Source organism: Pogoniulus pusillus, chromosome 11 (assembly GCF_015220805.1).
Source record: "Pogoniulus pusillus isolate bPogPus1 chromosome 11, bPogPus1.pri, whole genome shotgun sequence".
Taxonomy (NCBI): domain Eukaryota; kingdom Metazoa; phylum Chordata; class Aves; order Piciformes; family Lybiidae; genus Pogoniulus; species Pogoniulus pusillus.
This window is the reverse complement of record NC_087274.1, coordinates 2,478,739-2,495,526: the sequence shown is the minus strand read 5'-3', so window position 1 is coordinate 2,495,526 and position 16,788 is coordinate 2,478,739. Positions and strand designations below refer to the sequence as shown.

General features: G+C 46.6%; 2 protein-coding genes and 1 long non-coding RNA gene across 7 annotated transcripts in view; 2 read left to right on the top strand and 1 right to left on the bottom strand.

Moving 5' to 3' along the window:
• The window catches only part of ERN1 (endoplasmic reticulum to nucleus signaling 1), a 29,692-nt gene extending 26,773 nt beyond the window's left edge, over positions 1-2,919 (top strand). For all 3 annotated transcript variants that reach the window (XM_064150553.1, XM_064150552.1, XM_064150554.1), the window contains 3 exons: positions 257-380; positions 827-894; positions 1,094-2,919. In XM_064150553.1, coding sequence (XP_064006623.1) covers positions 257-380; positions 827-894; positions 1,094-1,300 — 399 coding nt within the window. In that variant the 3' untranslated portion in view covers positions 1,301-2,919. The remainder of the gene's footprint in view (positions 1-256; positions 381-826; positions 895-1,093) is intronic.
• Positions 366-14,903, bottom strand: LOC135179148 (uncharacterized). Its single transcript, XR_010303927.1, has 6 exons — positions 14,835-14,903; positions 9,627-9,772; positions 4,554-9,173; positions 3,358-3,437; positions 1,367-1,636; positions 366-870 (listed from the first exon to the last, which is right to left on the bottom strand). It is a non-coding gene; the product is annotated as an uncharacterized LOC135179148 (long non-coding RNA).
• Positions 3,430-15,351, top strand: LOC135179145 (sterile alpha motif domain-containing protein 9-like). 3 transcript variants are annotated; one of them, XM_064150549.1, is made up of 3 exons: positions 3,430-3,717; positions 7,973-8,017; positions 8,499-15,351. In XM_064150549.1, the coding sequence occupies exons 2-3, from the start codon at positions 8,014-8,016 to the stop codon at positions 13,460-13,462; spliced, it is 4,968 nt and encodes a 1,655-aa protein (XP_064006619.1). In that variant the 5' UTR covers positions 3,430-3,717; positions 7,973-8,013; the 3' UTR covers positions 13,463-15,351. The 3 variants fall into 3 exon arrangements, with proteins under 3 accessions (XP_064006619.1, XP_064006618.1, XP_064006621.1); XM_064150548.1 differs by lacking the exon at positions 3,430-3,717 and adding an exon at positions 4,724-4,778; XM_064150551.1 differs by lacking the exon at positions 3,430-3,717 and having other exon boundaries at positions 7,992-8,017; positions 8,398-15,351.
• Positions 15,352-16,788: the final 1,437 nt, after the last annotated feature.

Here is a 16,788-nt window from a genome sequence, read left to right as displayed (position 1 = left end):
CTACGCACACTGAGTCCTCAGGCGGGGTGGGAACTGGCTGAGGTTCTCTCCAGCCTCATCTTCTGTTCTGTGATTAAAAGGCTCCGGCAGATAGTAAGACTACTCATACATGCCTGCACCTCATGCCCAAGCATAATGCATTCCATTGCCCTTTGTCATGGATTGGAACCCTAACCCCACTGTCAGGACAGGCAATTTAAAAAAGCTGGTAAATGCTTGGAAATAAAACTAGAACTAACCTGGGTGTCTCTTGCAGGATGTCAGTGACCGGATAGAGAAAGAATCTTTAGATGGTCCAATCGTTAAGCAATTAGAAAGAGGTGGAAGAGAGGTAGTGAAGATGGACTGGAGAGAGCACATCACAGTTCCTCTTCAGACAGGTAAAGGAAGTGTTTATTAGCAGCTGCTGCTGCTGCTCCCAGTTTGTTGGGGCAGGAAAGTGAAGGTTTACGTTCTCGGTTTTGGCACATGACCAGAGCACTTCTTCAGAACAAAGTCCATGTTTGTTGGAGCACACCCATAAGGAAGTAGAATCAGACTTGTTTTGTTGGAAAAGCTTTTTAAGATCACATGAGTCAAACCAATCTCTAACTCTGCCAAGTCTGGTGTGAAACCGTGGCCTTCAGGACCACATCTGTGTGTCTTTGAAACCCCTCCAAGGACAGGGCTTCATCTACCTCCTTGGGGGGGGGGGCTGTTCCAGTGTTTGAGAACCCTTTCAGGGAAGAAGGTTCCACTATGTGAAAGTGGGTGCACATACGTTGTTTTTGAGGCCAGCAACCCAAACTGCAGCAAGACACAAGAACTCTTGTCCTATCCTCTGCAGACCTTCGCAAATTCCGATCGTATAAAGGAGGCTCCGTGCGGGATCTGCTGAGGGCAATGAGAAACAAGGTAAAATATTTCCTCCCGTAAGCAATGCACACTCTGGTTCTGCTGCTGGGTGACAGCCTACATCTCTGACCCTGCTTTTGGGTACTGAGCCGCTTTAGGAGACTCCTCTGAGGTTACTGTATCCTCAGAGAAGCCAGGTCTAGTTAAGAATATTAAACACCCCACTTTGAGCTTTCTCCTGTTCCGTCTTCCTTTACAGAAGCACCACTACAGAGAACTGCCTGCAGAGGTGCAGGAGACCTTGGGCTCCATCCCAGATGATTTTGTGTGTTACTTCACAGCTCGTTTCCCTCACCTGTTCCTACACACCTACAAGGCAATGCATATCTGCTGCCAGGAAAGACTGTTTCAGCATTACTATCATCAGGACTCTGCAGAGCTGAGCCTTGCAGGAGACACTGTTTGAGAGGAGAGGGATGGATCTTTCTTCTCTGAGACCAACATTCCAAGTACTGGGCTGTGAAACGCCTACCTTTAGCAGGGAAAAATGGGATCAAAGAGCTGAATTCTGTCTCTTTGACGAAACGAAGCTTCCATAAAGTGCCTTGTATCTCTGCCTGCACTGGATCAGGAGACGGTAGGAGCCCAAGGCGCAATGGGTGACTTCAGCAGAGCAATGAACCCTGGTACTGGAGTTGTTCCAAGGCAGTGCTCAAGACAGTAAGAATGGAGAGCAAAAGCTGGATCAAACGGCTATGCACCATTCCTGTGCTGTACAGGATTCCATAACTGATGTGGTTTACTACAAAGAATCAAGATAACAGTGACTGAAATCATCTCATTGCTAGGGGCTGGGATCTGCAAAAGGAGCCTTTAGTTGTAGCAAATCATCAGAACCTGCCTTTGCACTGCTGCCACATTACGTGCTGGCTGCACCACAGTGATTGTAACACAATCAGTTGTGACTACCCAAAACAGAGTGAAGAGAGCACAAGTTCTGTTCTGTCAGCCCTGCCCCTCACACCTAAGCAGATACAATGAAGGTCTAAAAACAGTGACATGAAAAATCAGAGAAGGGTTCACTGACTGTGCCAATGAGCCTCAGGGGCTAAGTGGTCAGCCCACGACTATTCACAGTATTCCCAGCAGAGCCTGGGCAGGCCCAGACTGCTCTCAGTACCAGCACAGCTCTGCACACAGGTACCTTCGTAAACACACACCAGCCTCAGCTGTGTGCTGCTTGTGAGGGGCTAAGCCATGATCTGCTGCAAGGGCTGCTCAATGCCCTACAAAGAAGGGCTCTGCCAGCTGCAGAGCCAGAGGTGTCTTAGGCAGAAAGGAACTGAACAGAAAGGAGATGCACAGAAGAGTGAAAACAGAGGCCGTGATTGCAGTGGGTGCAACAAAGCTGTAGAGGAACCCCTGGGCTGGCTGTGTGGCTGCTGGGCACAGCCACCTGAGCCCATTTCTAAAGATGCAGTATTGCTTTTCACTGGCCCTAAAGCTGTGCCGAAGCATTAAGTATGTGCAGAGGATGAAGAAATGCTGAAGCCCAGGGAAGTGGGGCAGTCTTTTACCATGTATTTATTTAATCTATTTATATTTATTTAATTGTTACTACAAAGTGGTATCAAACCCAGGCAGTCCCAGTGTGAAGCATGCTACACCATCCTTCAGCAGGGCTGTGTTCATAATTAACTGTGTTAGAGCAGCTGGCAGAGCAAAACTGCATCTTGCAACAGAAATCATGAAAGGAGTGAGTACAAAGTGGGACTTGCGCGATTGTGCCGTTGTGTCTTAAATAAATGACTGCCAGGGAGGAGGATGAGTAGGGACATTTGGATACCTTCCTGGAGCTAATTTCTAGGAAGCTTTTTTTCCTAGTTTTGCAACGTGTGAGAGCAATTTACCTAAGATGCCAAATGTGCAAGTTACCTGGTCCTGAAGCTTGGAAAAAAAGCCCCAACAAAGCACCTGGGAGTTTTACCTAAGAAGATTCAAAGCCTATTTCCTATTTTTGTACTTCTCATGTAAAGTTCTTTTATAAGTCTATTCAATAAAGACTTGTACTCAGAGTCAAACCTACCCACAGCATCTAGAGCTGCGTGCCTGGGGAAATGCTGTACTTTGGGATCCCACAGCTCTCAAAGCCGGAAGGTGGTGAGCAGAGAAGGGGGAATGCCTGCAGCTGCGCTGGACCCATGGCCACCACATCTTGCTCCCAGGGTGGGAGCCAGTGTGTCACTGCTAGCCAAAGGTTTTTGCTGCTGCGCAGTAGACATCCACAAATATGTATTTCTCGGGGTGCGACACTGAGCCGGGGAGTGATCACGTGATTTACAGGAAAAGCCTGCACGGCAGCTCTGGCTGCTGCAGATCACAGCCATCCCGAGTCAGTCTCCTGAGGCTGATGATCCTGCCACCCTCTCTTCACTATGCCAGGAGCTGGCTGGGGGTGAATCTGCCCAATTTTAAAACACAAAAATCAGAGCACAGCTCACGGCCAAGCACCTTGACACATACCTGTTTTGTGGGGCAGGGCCCACAGCCTCACTCTGCAGCCATCCAAAGAGGTTCCTCCCATGCCAGCGAAGCCATCTGTACTGCACCAATGAGCAACAGCACTGAAGGTGGGTGGAGACTTTGGAGGGCTATCAAGACTGTCTAGAGCAGTTCCCCACTGTATTACCAGGTACTGGTAGATGTATTCCAAAGAACTGTAGAGGAGCACTGCAGGAGCACGCCCAGGGCTCCTGCTCGTGCTGCTCCGGCATCGGCTGGCAGTGCCATCTTCCCTCCCTCACCTCTGGAAATGTTTTCCTTGCTGGCAGCCTCTGGCAGAACAACTCTGGGAACAGTCCTGTGACCTGCAGGCTCTACAAGGTAAGCCCTCCCTATACCATGCTGCCCCTGCATAGGGAGGCAGGGGGAAGGTGGGGAGTGGGAGGTTCTTTACCTCCTGGGGTTGCTTTACTCTAGCAGACCTGCGAAAAGCGAGGAGCTCCCTGCACTGCCCGCACCTCAAGAAAAGAGCTGCTCAGCGGTGGGTAAGTGGGATCGTCTGAGCAGCTCAGGGCAGGGAGTAACCCCCTAACACCCATGGCTCCATCCCTTCCCTGGCCACCGATGCACCTAGTAGCACCCAGGTCCCGCTGAGCCCACACGGGGCTGCAGAGACCACGAAAACATTGCTGCTCACCCGCCCCACCCCCACCCCGCTCGGCTGCTCTTAGAAACGGGAAGCGGGGCCCCCCAGGCAGTGGAGGAGCCTGCCCACCACACCCCACTGCCTGCCACGCCTCCACTCTAGTTTCTATTCCGTTAAGTTTCACTTTCTCTTGTTTGACGTCAGCTGCCACAGCATGTGTGACAGGCAGATAGTAGCCCTGGGGTATGGTGTGGCAGCCAAAGGCACTGAGGATTTAACCACTGCCTGGCATCAGGAATCAGACTCCATTGTCACAAGCAGCCTGTTTAGACCTCCTTTTCAGGTCTGCTTACAGCTAGAGCACATCAGAGCAGTCCTCAAACAGGGCCCCCCTTGCTTAGAGTAGTCCTTAAACTAAAGCTCTTGGCCCTACTGAGAGTCAGCCCATAGGCTGCCCACAGGCCTGTCCAGGTGCTGGACCAGCCAATATGCACTTGTTCCACACAGCAGTTCCCAGCAGCCGCTGTTCTTAGATCCAGTATCTGCCCAAACCACCACCTGCTGAACTCACCTGTTGCCAATCCACGGTCATCCTCTTCCCTTTGTACTTTCAGAGGTTGTGGAGAGCTTGTGCAGCCCCACATCTGGCTTTTACTCTGGCTAGACTGACTGCTTCTTCTACAGCTGGACTCAGAGCTGTGAGCATCACTGCTGTAGCTTCAGGAGCTGCAGTGATGGAGCTGGCTGGGCTATGGACACCTGCTGAACCAGAACAGAGCTGAGCTTTCACACCACAGTAAGAGAACCAACACTGCCACACCCCTAGATTACAGGCTATGAAACACTGGTGATGCCTACCTCACCCATAGGCTTGCTGAGATGTCTAAGAGCAGGAATCCAAACATAACTAAGACATTCGATCACTGCCTGGGTTTTGAGCTGCATTTCTGTCTGTAACCTAACCTAATTAATCCACCTGCTTCCTACACCCCCTGGCCAACCCTCCATTCTTCCTTGGGCACAAGGCAATGCCTGGGGTAATGTAGAGAGGGGTGGGAGAAGGAGGAAGGGTGGTTGGGAGCCCCTCCTGGGGACTCAGGTTTCTGGGAGGGCTGTTGTGGTTCCGTGTTACCTTTTACCTTGTGTATTTCTATCTATACCTGTATATACTGTAACTATCTGCTTGTACATTGTGCTAAGCTGTAAACAGAAAAGCTTCATTCCATTTCCAGAGCTGGATGAGTCTAGTCTGGGTGATTTCTAAAGTGTGTGTGTGGGGTGTAACACCCAAACCATCACAAAAATGAATCATTTATTAATTTGGGTATTCAGAACTCTTGCCACCCTTGACCACTAATTTTAATAATAATTGGTTCTTTGCATAGTCATGGAAACGTTAGAGAGAGGAATAAGTAGATCCAAAAATAACTAGCAAAAATATATAGTCATTAACTGAATGGGAAGAGAAGGTTCTTGTGGTCAGTACACCGCTTGTCCACTCGACAGACTCAGGGAGCTCCTTTCTGCTCATGGCAGAAAGCAATGGTGAATTACAAGAGGCTTGAAATACTTACTCACAAAATTATCTCCTGACTCGTGGGGCTGGCTACAGCTTCACACAGTACCCAAATGCTTTCAGGGAATTCTGACTGTCTTGCCAGCCACTGAGGCTTCTGATTCTTCCCAGGCTTCACAGAGTGCTGGGGAAAGGAGACAGACAATCTCGGTCTGATGGTGGATTCTCTGGATGATCAGCGTGTCTCCAGGACTTCTCATCTTGGCAGGAGAGTTTCAGGTGTAGGCAGGATGTCTCATGATGTGCAGTCTTAGCGTGATGTCACGCTGGCTACACAGGCCGATTGCGTGGAGGCACTGAGAGCCTGCTCCTGGTAAGCTCGAGGCAGGCAGTTTCCAGGCAGTTCAGGATGCAGTAAGGCAGTAAGCAATGGCAGCAGGCAAGCAAGCACGAATACAACGTCAGACCATGTTTGTTACCTGCTCATCTCTCTTATCAATACAGCCCAAGACTAATGGATCTTTGGACATGGAGTAGCTGATCAGAATGGCAGTTATCCAAGCTTGACCACAGGCCTTGTACAAGGCAGGCACAAGCTAAGCCTGTGTACCTTTTTTACCACAGGATGTTTACCAAAGGCCTTAGCCTCAGTGGCTCCAGGTTCTTTGTCCTCTTTCCCACTGTTACTTTTCCCAATAGCAGGAGGAGGTAGAGCAGAAAAACATGTCTGGGCAAGCCAGTACATGTATATAAGCCTATGTTGACTTATCCAGGCCTACCACAACACCCTTCTTGACTAGTCTGTACCTCACAGATGGTTACTGATGACTGTGACAATCTATTTATACATCTGGCGCTAGTCTGAGCAGGACTATTTCACATTTTCTCCTCAGTACAGAACTATATGTGCTGCAGTCCACCTTTATATCCTGGGAATGGAGCCTAAGCAAGGCAGAGATGTTATGTATTGGGCCAGGCCAGCCCAGTAAAAGACACTTCAGGTGGGTTGGGCAGAGTCAAACTGCTTCACAGAAAATGAACACCAGAACTGGTGTGCAAGAAAAAAAATAGAGGTGGTGGTGGCAGAGGGGAAGAGTGCCTGCAAATAAAAGGGAGGAAAAGAAGAGTGTGAGGGAGAAAGAAGCAGGGAAAATAAGAGAAAAAAGAGCAATAAAAAAGCAAGAGCTACTGTGTAGCTGGCTCTAGGACTCCTTCTCCACTACCTAACAGAAGGAGCTGATAGGTAAGCACAGCTCTCAGACACTTCTCCAGCAAAACCCTCGCTCCTTCACACCCGTGTCACAGCCAGAGCAGCTGCCTTCACACATGTGGTGGTTTGAGGGGTTCCAGGTCATCCCTGATTTCCTGAAAAAACTATTAGAGACCAAGATGTGTGCCAGGGGATGAAATGGTCATCCCCAGATATGTGTTATTCACATCCTGCAAACACTTTAAAAGTAAGCAGCAAGGTCAATTAGCTCTCTTTTCTCCCTTTTCCTTTCCAGCTTTCCAGAGGGACCCCTATCTGGGTAACTGTGTAAACACACCCTGCAGGCTGCAGCCTTCAAGGCCACAGGTCACAGTGAGTTCGGCCTGCTTGGGGCCTAACTGAGAGATAATAAGGCACGGGAGAAAATGAGCAGTGGGGTTTTGGTAGTTTTGGTTTGGTTGGGGGAAGGTTTTGGGGGAATTCTTATGTATCCTGTGCCTGTATTAGGTGTTAAGGATTCATGTATGCTGTATCTGTTCCTGCACATTTTTAAATGCTATCAATCGCTATGGTTGGATCCACCAGGATCATCCTTAATCACCAGAGATCATAGCCTCAAGTGCCATATCCACTCTCCTCTTAAACACCTCCAGGGATGGTGACTTCACCACCTCTCTGGGCAGCCTGTTCCAGGGCCTGACCACCTGCTCAGGAAAGAGCTTCCTCCAAACATCCAACCTAAACCTCCCCTGACGCAACTTGAGGCCATTTCCCCTTGTCCTATCATTAATAATTTGGGAGAAGAGACCAGCTCCAGCCTCACTACAACCTCCTTTTAGGTAGTTGTAGAGGGCAATAAGGTCCCCTCTCAGCCTTCTCTTCTCCAGACTAAACACCCCCAGCTCCCTCAGCTGCTCCTCACAGGTCATGTTTGCCAGATCTCTCCCCAGCCTCGTTGCCCTTCTCTGCACCCACTCCAGCATCTTTCTGTATTACACAACTTTTCTGTGTTTTTCTCCAATTCAGTGTGTTATTATTTTACTACCCTTTTTCTTTAAAAGGAGTAAAGCAGAAAAATCTAAGTCTGTCCTGCTCTTAAACAAAAAAACACAACACCACAGCACAGGTGTATAGGCAGAGCAGCTGGCAAGAGCAGGCTTTTAGAGGTGCAGAAAGTATCATGGACAGAACAGTGTGGAGGAGGAGCTTTAACACAGGAATGCTAACTGTAAATCTAAAGACAAATTGTTTTCTCCCCCTTTAGGGTTTTGTTCGTTACCAAGAGGATTTCCCTCATCAAAGGCAATGGGTATGTGTTATATTCAGAAAACTTGTACTTCATATGTAGTAATTTGCATTTAATATCTGCATTTTAAGGGTTCATCTCTAATGGGGAACTAGTGAGTACTTGTAACACCATCTCATTTAGCAGAAAATAAATTGACTCAAATGATCTACCCAAACCTCTCTAGTTTACATAGCTCACCCCCTCTAAGTTCTGATAACCTTAGCCATTATGGGTTACTCACATGACTCCCTTTGAGGCTCACTTCCAAAGCTCCATCATGATTTCCTGCTTGCCTAATTTATTTATCTGGTACCACTGCTCAGGACCGCTTTTCATTAAGGTTAAGGACATCAGAACCGACATACCTGAAAAGCTAAGACACAGTCTATCACTATGCCTAGGAGAAAGCAAAGGATCATTCCCTGGCAAGGATGATGACAGCTTATCAAGCACACTGATGTGTTTTCAGTCTGCATTGCTATGATGTAATTTTAACTTCCAGATTACAAAACACTACCTGTGAACGAATGGGATGAGACCCATGTCCGAGGCTGGCTAGAATCTACTGGAATCAAGCAGGAGTATGTAGAAAAACTCTGTGCAGAAGAAGTGACAGGTCCCGTGCTGATGGAAGTGGATGAGGCTTTCCTCAAAGGCATAGGTATGAAGGGAGGCCAAATCCATATGTTAATCCGTAAGAGAAATGAACTTCGGCAGCTCCACCTTCACACACAGCAAGCCAAGCGTTCCGGCAGCACAACATCTGACATGGCCAACACACAGACAACTCTGGCTGCACACAAAGCTCCAGCAAGACCCAGTTCCACCAGCACATCTGACACAGCCAACACACAGACAACTCTGGCTGCACACAAAGCTCCAACAAGACCCAGTTCCGCCAGCACATCTGACACAGCCAACACACAGACAACTCTGGCTGCACACAAAGCTCCAACAAGACCCAGTTCCGCCAGCACATCTGACACAGCCAACACACAGACACCTCCGAATGCATACACAGCTCCAGCAAGACCCAGTTGCACCAGCACGACATCTGACACAGCCAGTGCACAGACAGATCCAGGAAGATGCAGAAATACCTCAGCTCTAAACACTTCAACTGGAGACAGCTGTGATCCAGCAGATAAAAGTAGCGAAGATGACACAATTTCCAAGTCTAGCAGGAAGCAAAGGAGAAGTAAAAGTTCCCAGGTTAAAAGCACTGATGAAACTTTGCAGCTCAGCAACTTCCGCCCATTTGGAAGCCAGGACAGCGATTTCAAATACGTGAAGGACACAGTTCTGGCTCCAGAAACAGGAGTCAATGATTTAATCACTCCTTGCCATGAATACAAATCATTTGCCATTGCTGCAGAACTGAACAAATCCCAGCTACAATCCAAATTTGCCAGTGAAGTGATAAGATTTGCTTCAGCCTGCATGAACATCCGAACAAACGGCACCATCCACTTTGGAGTCATGGACAGCGTTGAGGACAAGGGCTGGACACACGGCCAGATCATTGGCGTCAGGGTCAGAGAGCGGGAGCACTATGTGGACGCACTGGATTACATAGAAAGATGTTTCTCTGAAGATGTACAAGAAATTGCAAGGAAATGCATCCACCCACCTGTTTTTGTTGAAGTGATTTCAAGAGACTCTGTGGAACAAAGATTTGTGGTGGAGGTTGACATTGAGCCCACATCCAGTTTAGTGAAGAACAGCATCTTCTTTGAAGTGCGTTTGCCAAAATCCGAGGACAGCCAGAAGGTGACCCTGACAAAAGACAGAGCTCTCTACCAGAGACTGGGAGCAAAGTCTGAACGCGTAGAGCACAACAGGCTGGCTACTTTCATTAAGGATTTAAAGGAGAGGGACGCTCAGAGAGAGAAAGCCGAGCGCTCCAGAGCTCAAGCGCACACAGAAATACCTCCTAATTTAGGGAGAAAGTTGGCAATTTTACTGAACGATGGCAAAAGCTACATGGATGATTCTCTATGGTACATCCTTGTGGCAAACAGATGTGAGAAAGACAATCTGAACTGCATCAACTTTTTAATGCATCTGAACATTTTCTGTGTCTTTGACTTTGATGAAGACTCCAACGTGTCAGGGCTGTACAGTAAGTACAAAGAGCACCATGCCACAAGGTCTTATTTTCTACAAGACTTCTGCAATGAGAGTAAGACTGGCAACCCTCCCCATCAGAAGCACTTGAGCCTCTTTGATCAGACCAGCTGGGTATTCTGCAATGGGCGCAGCGACTTTCATGGGGGTGAAAAGCCTTGTGATGAAAATACGTGGACTAGAACAAAAAAGAAGTATCTTAAGAAAGCAGTTACTCAAATCTGCGATGAGATTCTGCCCAAGGGGTCTTTCATTGTGCTTTTCCTGTTGCTCTCACCAGTGCAGAAGCCACTTGTGGACACCTTTGAGGAGTTCTACACGGAGATGAACGGCACTGAGTACATTGTCTGCATTGCAGAGTCCAAAGAGAATTACTACAAGTGGGCTAATCGAGCTCAGGCATCCTGCAGCATCAAGACACTAGAAAAATGCAGCGTAGTGGGTATGAGACTGAGTCATGTGGATGCCACTATTCAAAAAATGCTGCCTTCTACAGCGTGGCCCAGGCATCTGCCAGTTTCCACTAGAGGGCTGTGTGCACTTCCCTCACTGGAAGAAGAGAAGATGTTTTCCCTAGAAATCCTCTGTACTGACCAATGTGATGATATCAAATTAGATGTTTTGACTGAAAAACAAATACAAGACATAGAACAAAGTTTTTACCGAGGGAAAAAAATCACCTGGGAGAACCTCTGGCTTGCTGAGAAGGGACGCTGCGGGGAAATCATTGAACGTGAAGCATGCAAGGATGCCAGCAAACTCCTGGAGGACATTTTACAAGGAAGCAGATTCGATTATTCTGCATCTAAACTAAAGATATTTCACCATCCTGGAAGTGGAGGAAGCACAATAGCACGGCAAGTGTTGTGGAAAAAAAGAAAAGACGTAAGATGTGCTGTTATCAAAACCTCATATTCACCTACAACTGTCTGTGAGCATGCACTTGCATTTAGGGACTATGAAGAGAAAGATTTTAGTCACTGCCTGCCTGTACTCCTACTAATCGAAGATTATGAAGATGACTATGTAGAAGAACTAAGGAATGAGTTAGTGGATGCTGCAGCAACTAGAAAAATGAATTCCCCCAGACCTTACTTCATCCTCTTGTGCTGTAGACGATCTAATGACCCCAAAAGACTTTGCAAGGCTTCTCCCCTGGACACAGTTGCTGTCACTCACAAGCTGACAGACTCAGAAAAGAGTCTGTTCAAAGCTAAACTTGAAAAACTGCAGCAGAAGGATATCAGGCCAGAATTCATACTCACCTTTGTCCTGATGTGCGAGGAGTTCAATGAAACATATGTGAGGGACTTTGTAGAGCACATACTGCAAGGCATCGACCGTTCCTCTCGTGACACGTGCTTGATGTGCTACGTGGCTTTGCTCAATTTTTATGTACCCAATTCCTATCTTTCCTTGTCACACTGCGAGGCTTTTCTGGGACTGGGTATATACACAGAAAGGAAATCCAGAATACATGAGTTTAAAAATCACTTGAGTGATCAAGCAAGAATGATCTTTATTGAGCTCAGGGAAAACACCACCTACATTTCCTCTGTTCGGATAATACACTGTCTAGTTGCAAAAGAAATACTGCAGCAGCTTTCAGGGAATCAACCTCAAAGTCAACTTGCAATGACACTTCTTCAGGAAAAGACACTTTTTGACAACAGATTTGGACGAGATGAATTCATAAAGTTCATCAGAGACCTGTTTATTCGGCGTGATAAAAGAAGCAGGGGTGACAGTACTGACACCCTTTTCTCCCCATTCATTGAGCAGGTCTGTAAAGCTGAAGGCTGTGAAAAAGCTATTGCAGTTTTAAAAGCTGCCTATGAAATCCTTGGTAAAGATCCTTTCTTTGCCCAGCAGCTTGCCAGACTGCACTACAACAACGAGAAGTTTGAAGATGCGAAGTACTGGGCAGAGGTTGCAAAATCTCATTTACCAAATGATTCTTATATTTTGGATACAGAAGGTCAAGTCTACAGGAAATGGTTTAGTTTCAGAGTGGATAAACAGACAGAGGAGGACACTCCTGAGGACATAATTGAAAAGATAGGGATTGCTCTTAAATCTATGGAGTGCTTCAGAGCTGCACAACGGGCTGCGAATGCAGACCGTGACAGCATGAACAACGCTGGCTATTTTGGAGAAGTAGAAGTAGGATGTCGCCTTCTTCGCTTCCTGTCCACAGTCCATGTGTTCCGCAGAAATCCAGAGGGGGAATATTCAGAGCTTGTGAAATACCTGATCACAGATTACATTCCTGAAGACATTAAAAAGCCATGGGGAGCACTTCACCGACGTTTAAAAGGCTTACGCCAGAATCTCTTCAATGCTCTAGAATGGATTTCAGAAGACCTAAGTTACTTCCAAACAGATAAAACCCAGGAGAAGGAAGAGGAAGATGAAAAAGATGAGAAGGAGGAACAAATCTATAATCCCAGAAAATGGCTAAGACGACAGTCTGAAGTATATGCCAAATTCTTTGTCTCATCACTTACTGAGGACAGCAGTGGTGGCCCCACGAGCCAGCTGACTAGACGCATGACTATATACAAGAGCGGTGGAGGCAGTGTCACCAATATCCTGTCATTTTTAACAGACAAGAAGGAGAACAGGTCAGCTGAGAAGCTAGAGAAGATCCTCAGTTTCTATACAGAAGACCCTCGAAGGGACAAGCTGGAGGACTATGATCTGATCAATTATATTTTGTGCCACATCACATTAGCATGCTTAGCACCAGGATCAGGCAAACTTCTTTCACTGCAAGTACTTCGTGAGCTCAGTTTAAGATTCTTTAAAAGAAAAGGAGTGTTTCCAGCAAGTGCCTATTTTTTGCTCACCTTGCTGTACTGGCCAGATGAAGCATTAGACAAAGAGCCTAATCCAGATAAAGACGACATTCTAAGCTCAGCCCTTCAAACCCTGAAACGTTTATATGACATCAAAATGAAAGATGTCCCCACCAGAAAGAAAAGAATCTACACCCACTTTTTTCTAGGAAAGGGTTATGGCTTAGCCAAGATTGTGCACAAAACTAAAATTGATAAATTGATTCCTGGGTCCTTAGATGAGAGGAGAATGAAATGGCTGCATGGAACCGTGTGGAATCTTCACAGGATCCGTGAAAATCTCAAAAGAGTTTCTGGCTGGACCAGGGACAGGAATGTATTTATACGTGGTCACATGAAGGAGCTTCCTATTTTGCCACTCCATCGTGACTCAGTGCCCCTTGGAAATGAAAATGTGACCTTTTATCTAGGCTTTTCATTTAATGGTCTTGTTGCTTTCAATATTGAGGTTGAAAATAACCTAGGTGGCAGCAGAACATAAGGTATATTATCAGTTCCTACAGGCTGTGCACTGACATTGTTCATTGACACACTTAGAGGACTGTGTTGGCTGAACACCAGTTAGCAAGAAAACCACAGTTCGCTACCACGAGTGGCTCAAAAAAAATTTAACCCACCACTGAGGTATACCTTGAAACAGAAGCTTTTGAGAATCTTTGAGACTCTTTTTTAACGTTTCAAAGGCAGCAATAATTGTGGTATTTGCCTGAGGACCAGGAAGGCAAGAAAAGTCATTCTTTCCTCTGCTATTTGGACAATGGAGCTCTGGGACAGACAGGTATAGCGGCAAATACCTTGCTTTTCAGCTCACTGATCAGGATCTAAAATTCATTGCTGAGTAGTCCTGATCAATAACAGCATTTGTCCACTCTAATGTTTTTCCATACTCCTGAATCAGCAGCAGTGTCAGTGAACTTAAAACATGTATACAACACACCTGTAACATACTCAGCAACATGTACCATGTGTGTGACTCTGCAACTGCCACCCAGCATGCAGTACAGCAGCAGAGGGATGGTATGCACGTTTTAACCTCACTTTGCAAACCAGGATCAATTAAAAAGACCAACAAACCCCAGGTCTTTAAGACTGCATCTCCACAGAACTGCAAAGCACACCAGATGCACCTGGGGATGGTTGTGGAGACATCTGAGCAGTTAAACAGTGGTGACAGATGATTGCTTCCATGCTGCTTCAGTCCAAACAATTCTAGTACATGGTGAAACAGTTTCTGGAGCACTGTCTCAGAAATGCCCAAACAGAACACAACTCAGGAGCCTGAGGGGTGACCTCACTCATGTTTATAATGATGTGAAGGGCAGTGCTGGGAGGACACAGCTAGGCTCTGCTCAGGGATGTCCAATAATAGGACAAGGGGCAAGCTGGAACAGGTGGTTCCATGGAAACAGAAGGTAAAATTGTTTCACTGTGGGGGTAACAGAGCCCTGGAGCAGGCTGCCCCGAGAGGTTGTGGTGTGTCCTCTGAAGACATTCAAAACTCACCTGGATGTGTTCCTGTGTGACCTGCTCTGGCAGAGGTGCTGGACTCAATCTCTAGAGTCCTTTCCAACCCCTAACATTCTGTGATTTGACTCTGGTGCACATTCATGCTGGAAAACATTGTATATCCTGGTCCACTAACTTGAAAAATGCTAAGTTTCCTGTCTGAATGCCACCATTGTGACACGTTCTACTCCTACAGCTGCTTGCTGTTCCTGGAGTTTCACTGTTTGTACTCTATTGTAACGAAAATTTCCACAAAATTCATCACATGGCTTAAGTCTTACTGTTTTTAAGCTGAGCAACAACCTTTGGGAAGAATTACTGTTTCCACACAGGCTTAATTACCCTACCTGAAGATGCAGTTCTAACAGTAGCAAGAAATGATTTGCTTTTCCAACTTCTGCCAAGATACAGGCACAGCCAAAAACTGTAAAAGGAATTGCAAGAGACTGTGAATTCAAAGCAAACAGGATGAAACCAGATTATTCTCTCTAGTCTAAGCCTTCACCTTCTTGCCTGGGGAAGCAGAAGCAAAGCAGATAGCTGCAGGGCAGCAACACCTGCCTCCTCACCTTCAGCCCACAACAGTGCAGTTTTGCAGCCCTCTGGGCCATGCTGTCTGTCAGGAGCAAGTAATGTTGTGTTGTTCTTTTGGCTACAAGTGCAGGAGGGTGCCTTTTGAATCTCAGGACTTAGCAGGAGGTACTCTTTTATCCTTCTCACCCCTCATCCCTGTAAAATTCTAGCCCAATTCTAACTCCACTTCCCTTTGCTCCTTCCATGTATCAAGTGGCTGAGTGAACCTTACCAATGAATTCTGTTAAGTCACGTTTTCATGAATTGTATTAAAAATAACTTTTGCCAATATCTTTGATGGTGATTCTCTGTGTGACCTACATCTGGCTGACAGGATCTAAATGAGGATCCTGTGCCAGGTCATTTAAGCAAGTTGAAACACCCATCCACAACAGACAGAACAGCAGAGGACTCCTGAAGCACTGTGATTTGCATGAGAAATTCAGGCTGGCAGGGTAAGTGAAAGCTTAAAGGTTGAAAGTAACCATAATGGGTTAAGTGCATCAAAAGCATCTTTCCCCAGGGTGAACTGGAAGGGTGCACTGGAGAAGCAAACCATGACAGCATCTCAATTGCCAGGAGCAAGAGCTGCAGTATTACAGAAAACCCCCTTTCTCTCCTACCTGCATCGAGGGAGACATGAATGTCTGAAAAGCTTATTGGGCAAAGGCAACTTTCTGAAGTTTAGCATGGGACATAAGCATCACTCGAAAAATCAGGCCTTAAGCCTGTCTGCACTGCTCAGGCTTCCATTTCAAAAGCTTTTTACTTCTTTCTTTTCAAAAGCTCTGAACCTATCAGATGGAGTATCTAGCACTACTCTCACCAGCTGCATGTTTCTTTCACACAGTTCTCAATCTTTTCCTTTAGTGTGCAAGTTTCACATGGTAAGAAAGGGAGCTAGGGTCGTACCCCTGTGAGAGTGGCCTGTGGAAAGAAGCCCCAGTTACATCAAGGAATCACACCCCATGAACATGCAATAGATAGAATAACTGTACTAGGTAAGGGTGACTTTATGACACAAAAACTTTGCTTTGGGGCCCTTGGGTCATTTGGGAGTGATCTCCCCAGGGTGCCTTATTTACCACTAAGTAAATGGAAATATCACTTCTTGTACTTTTCCATTCTGGTATCATAAGGATGGCTTCAACCCACAGCAGAAACAGGACAGACAACCTTGCTGAAAAGCAGGGAAGCTCAAGCACAGCATAATTGCTAGTTTGTAGAGCCTGCTCAAATGCTGTGGCAAAAGCACAGCTTTTGTTCTCAAAAGCAAACCATTACCATGATGAAAAAACTAAAGGAAGACTTGGCCAAGAGGGGGAAGCCTTGCAATTTCTTTGCTTGCTGCCTGCAGGTACTGGACTCTATTCTGTACATAGCTGTCCTGTGCCCTGTAGCCTCCACCACTGCAGCCTTCAGGGTCTAAGTAGGTTTGCTTTTCAAAGATACTAATTTCTAGCCCTTGGAAACTAAAAGTTTAGATCCAAACTCCCTCATCAGAATATTACAAACACAACCCTCCCCCTGCAACCCACAGCACACAAGATGTAGAGAAAAGGCATAAACCTACAGTAGCACTTGAAGCCTGGTGCTGCAAAACAAGCTGTCTGGGCTCGCAGGGCAGAACATCCAGATCCATCCCTCTTCTCGTTGCCCAGTCATATTCACATTCCCCAATAAGTCTGCAAAACCAAACTTAGGAGTACTTTAACCAGCCAGGCAACA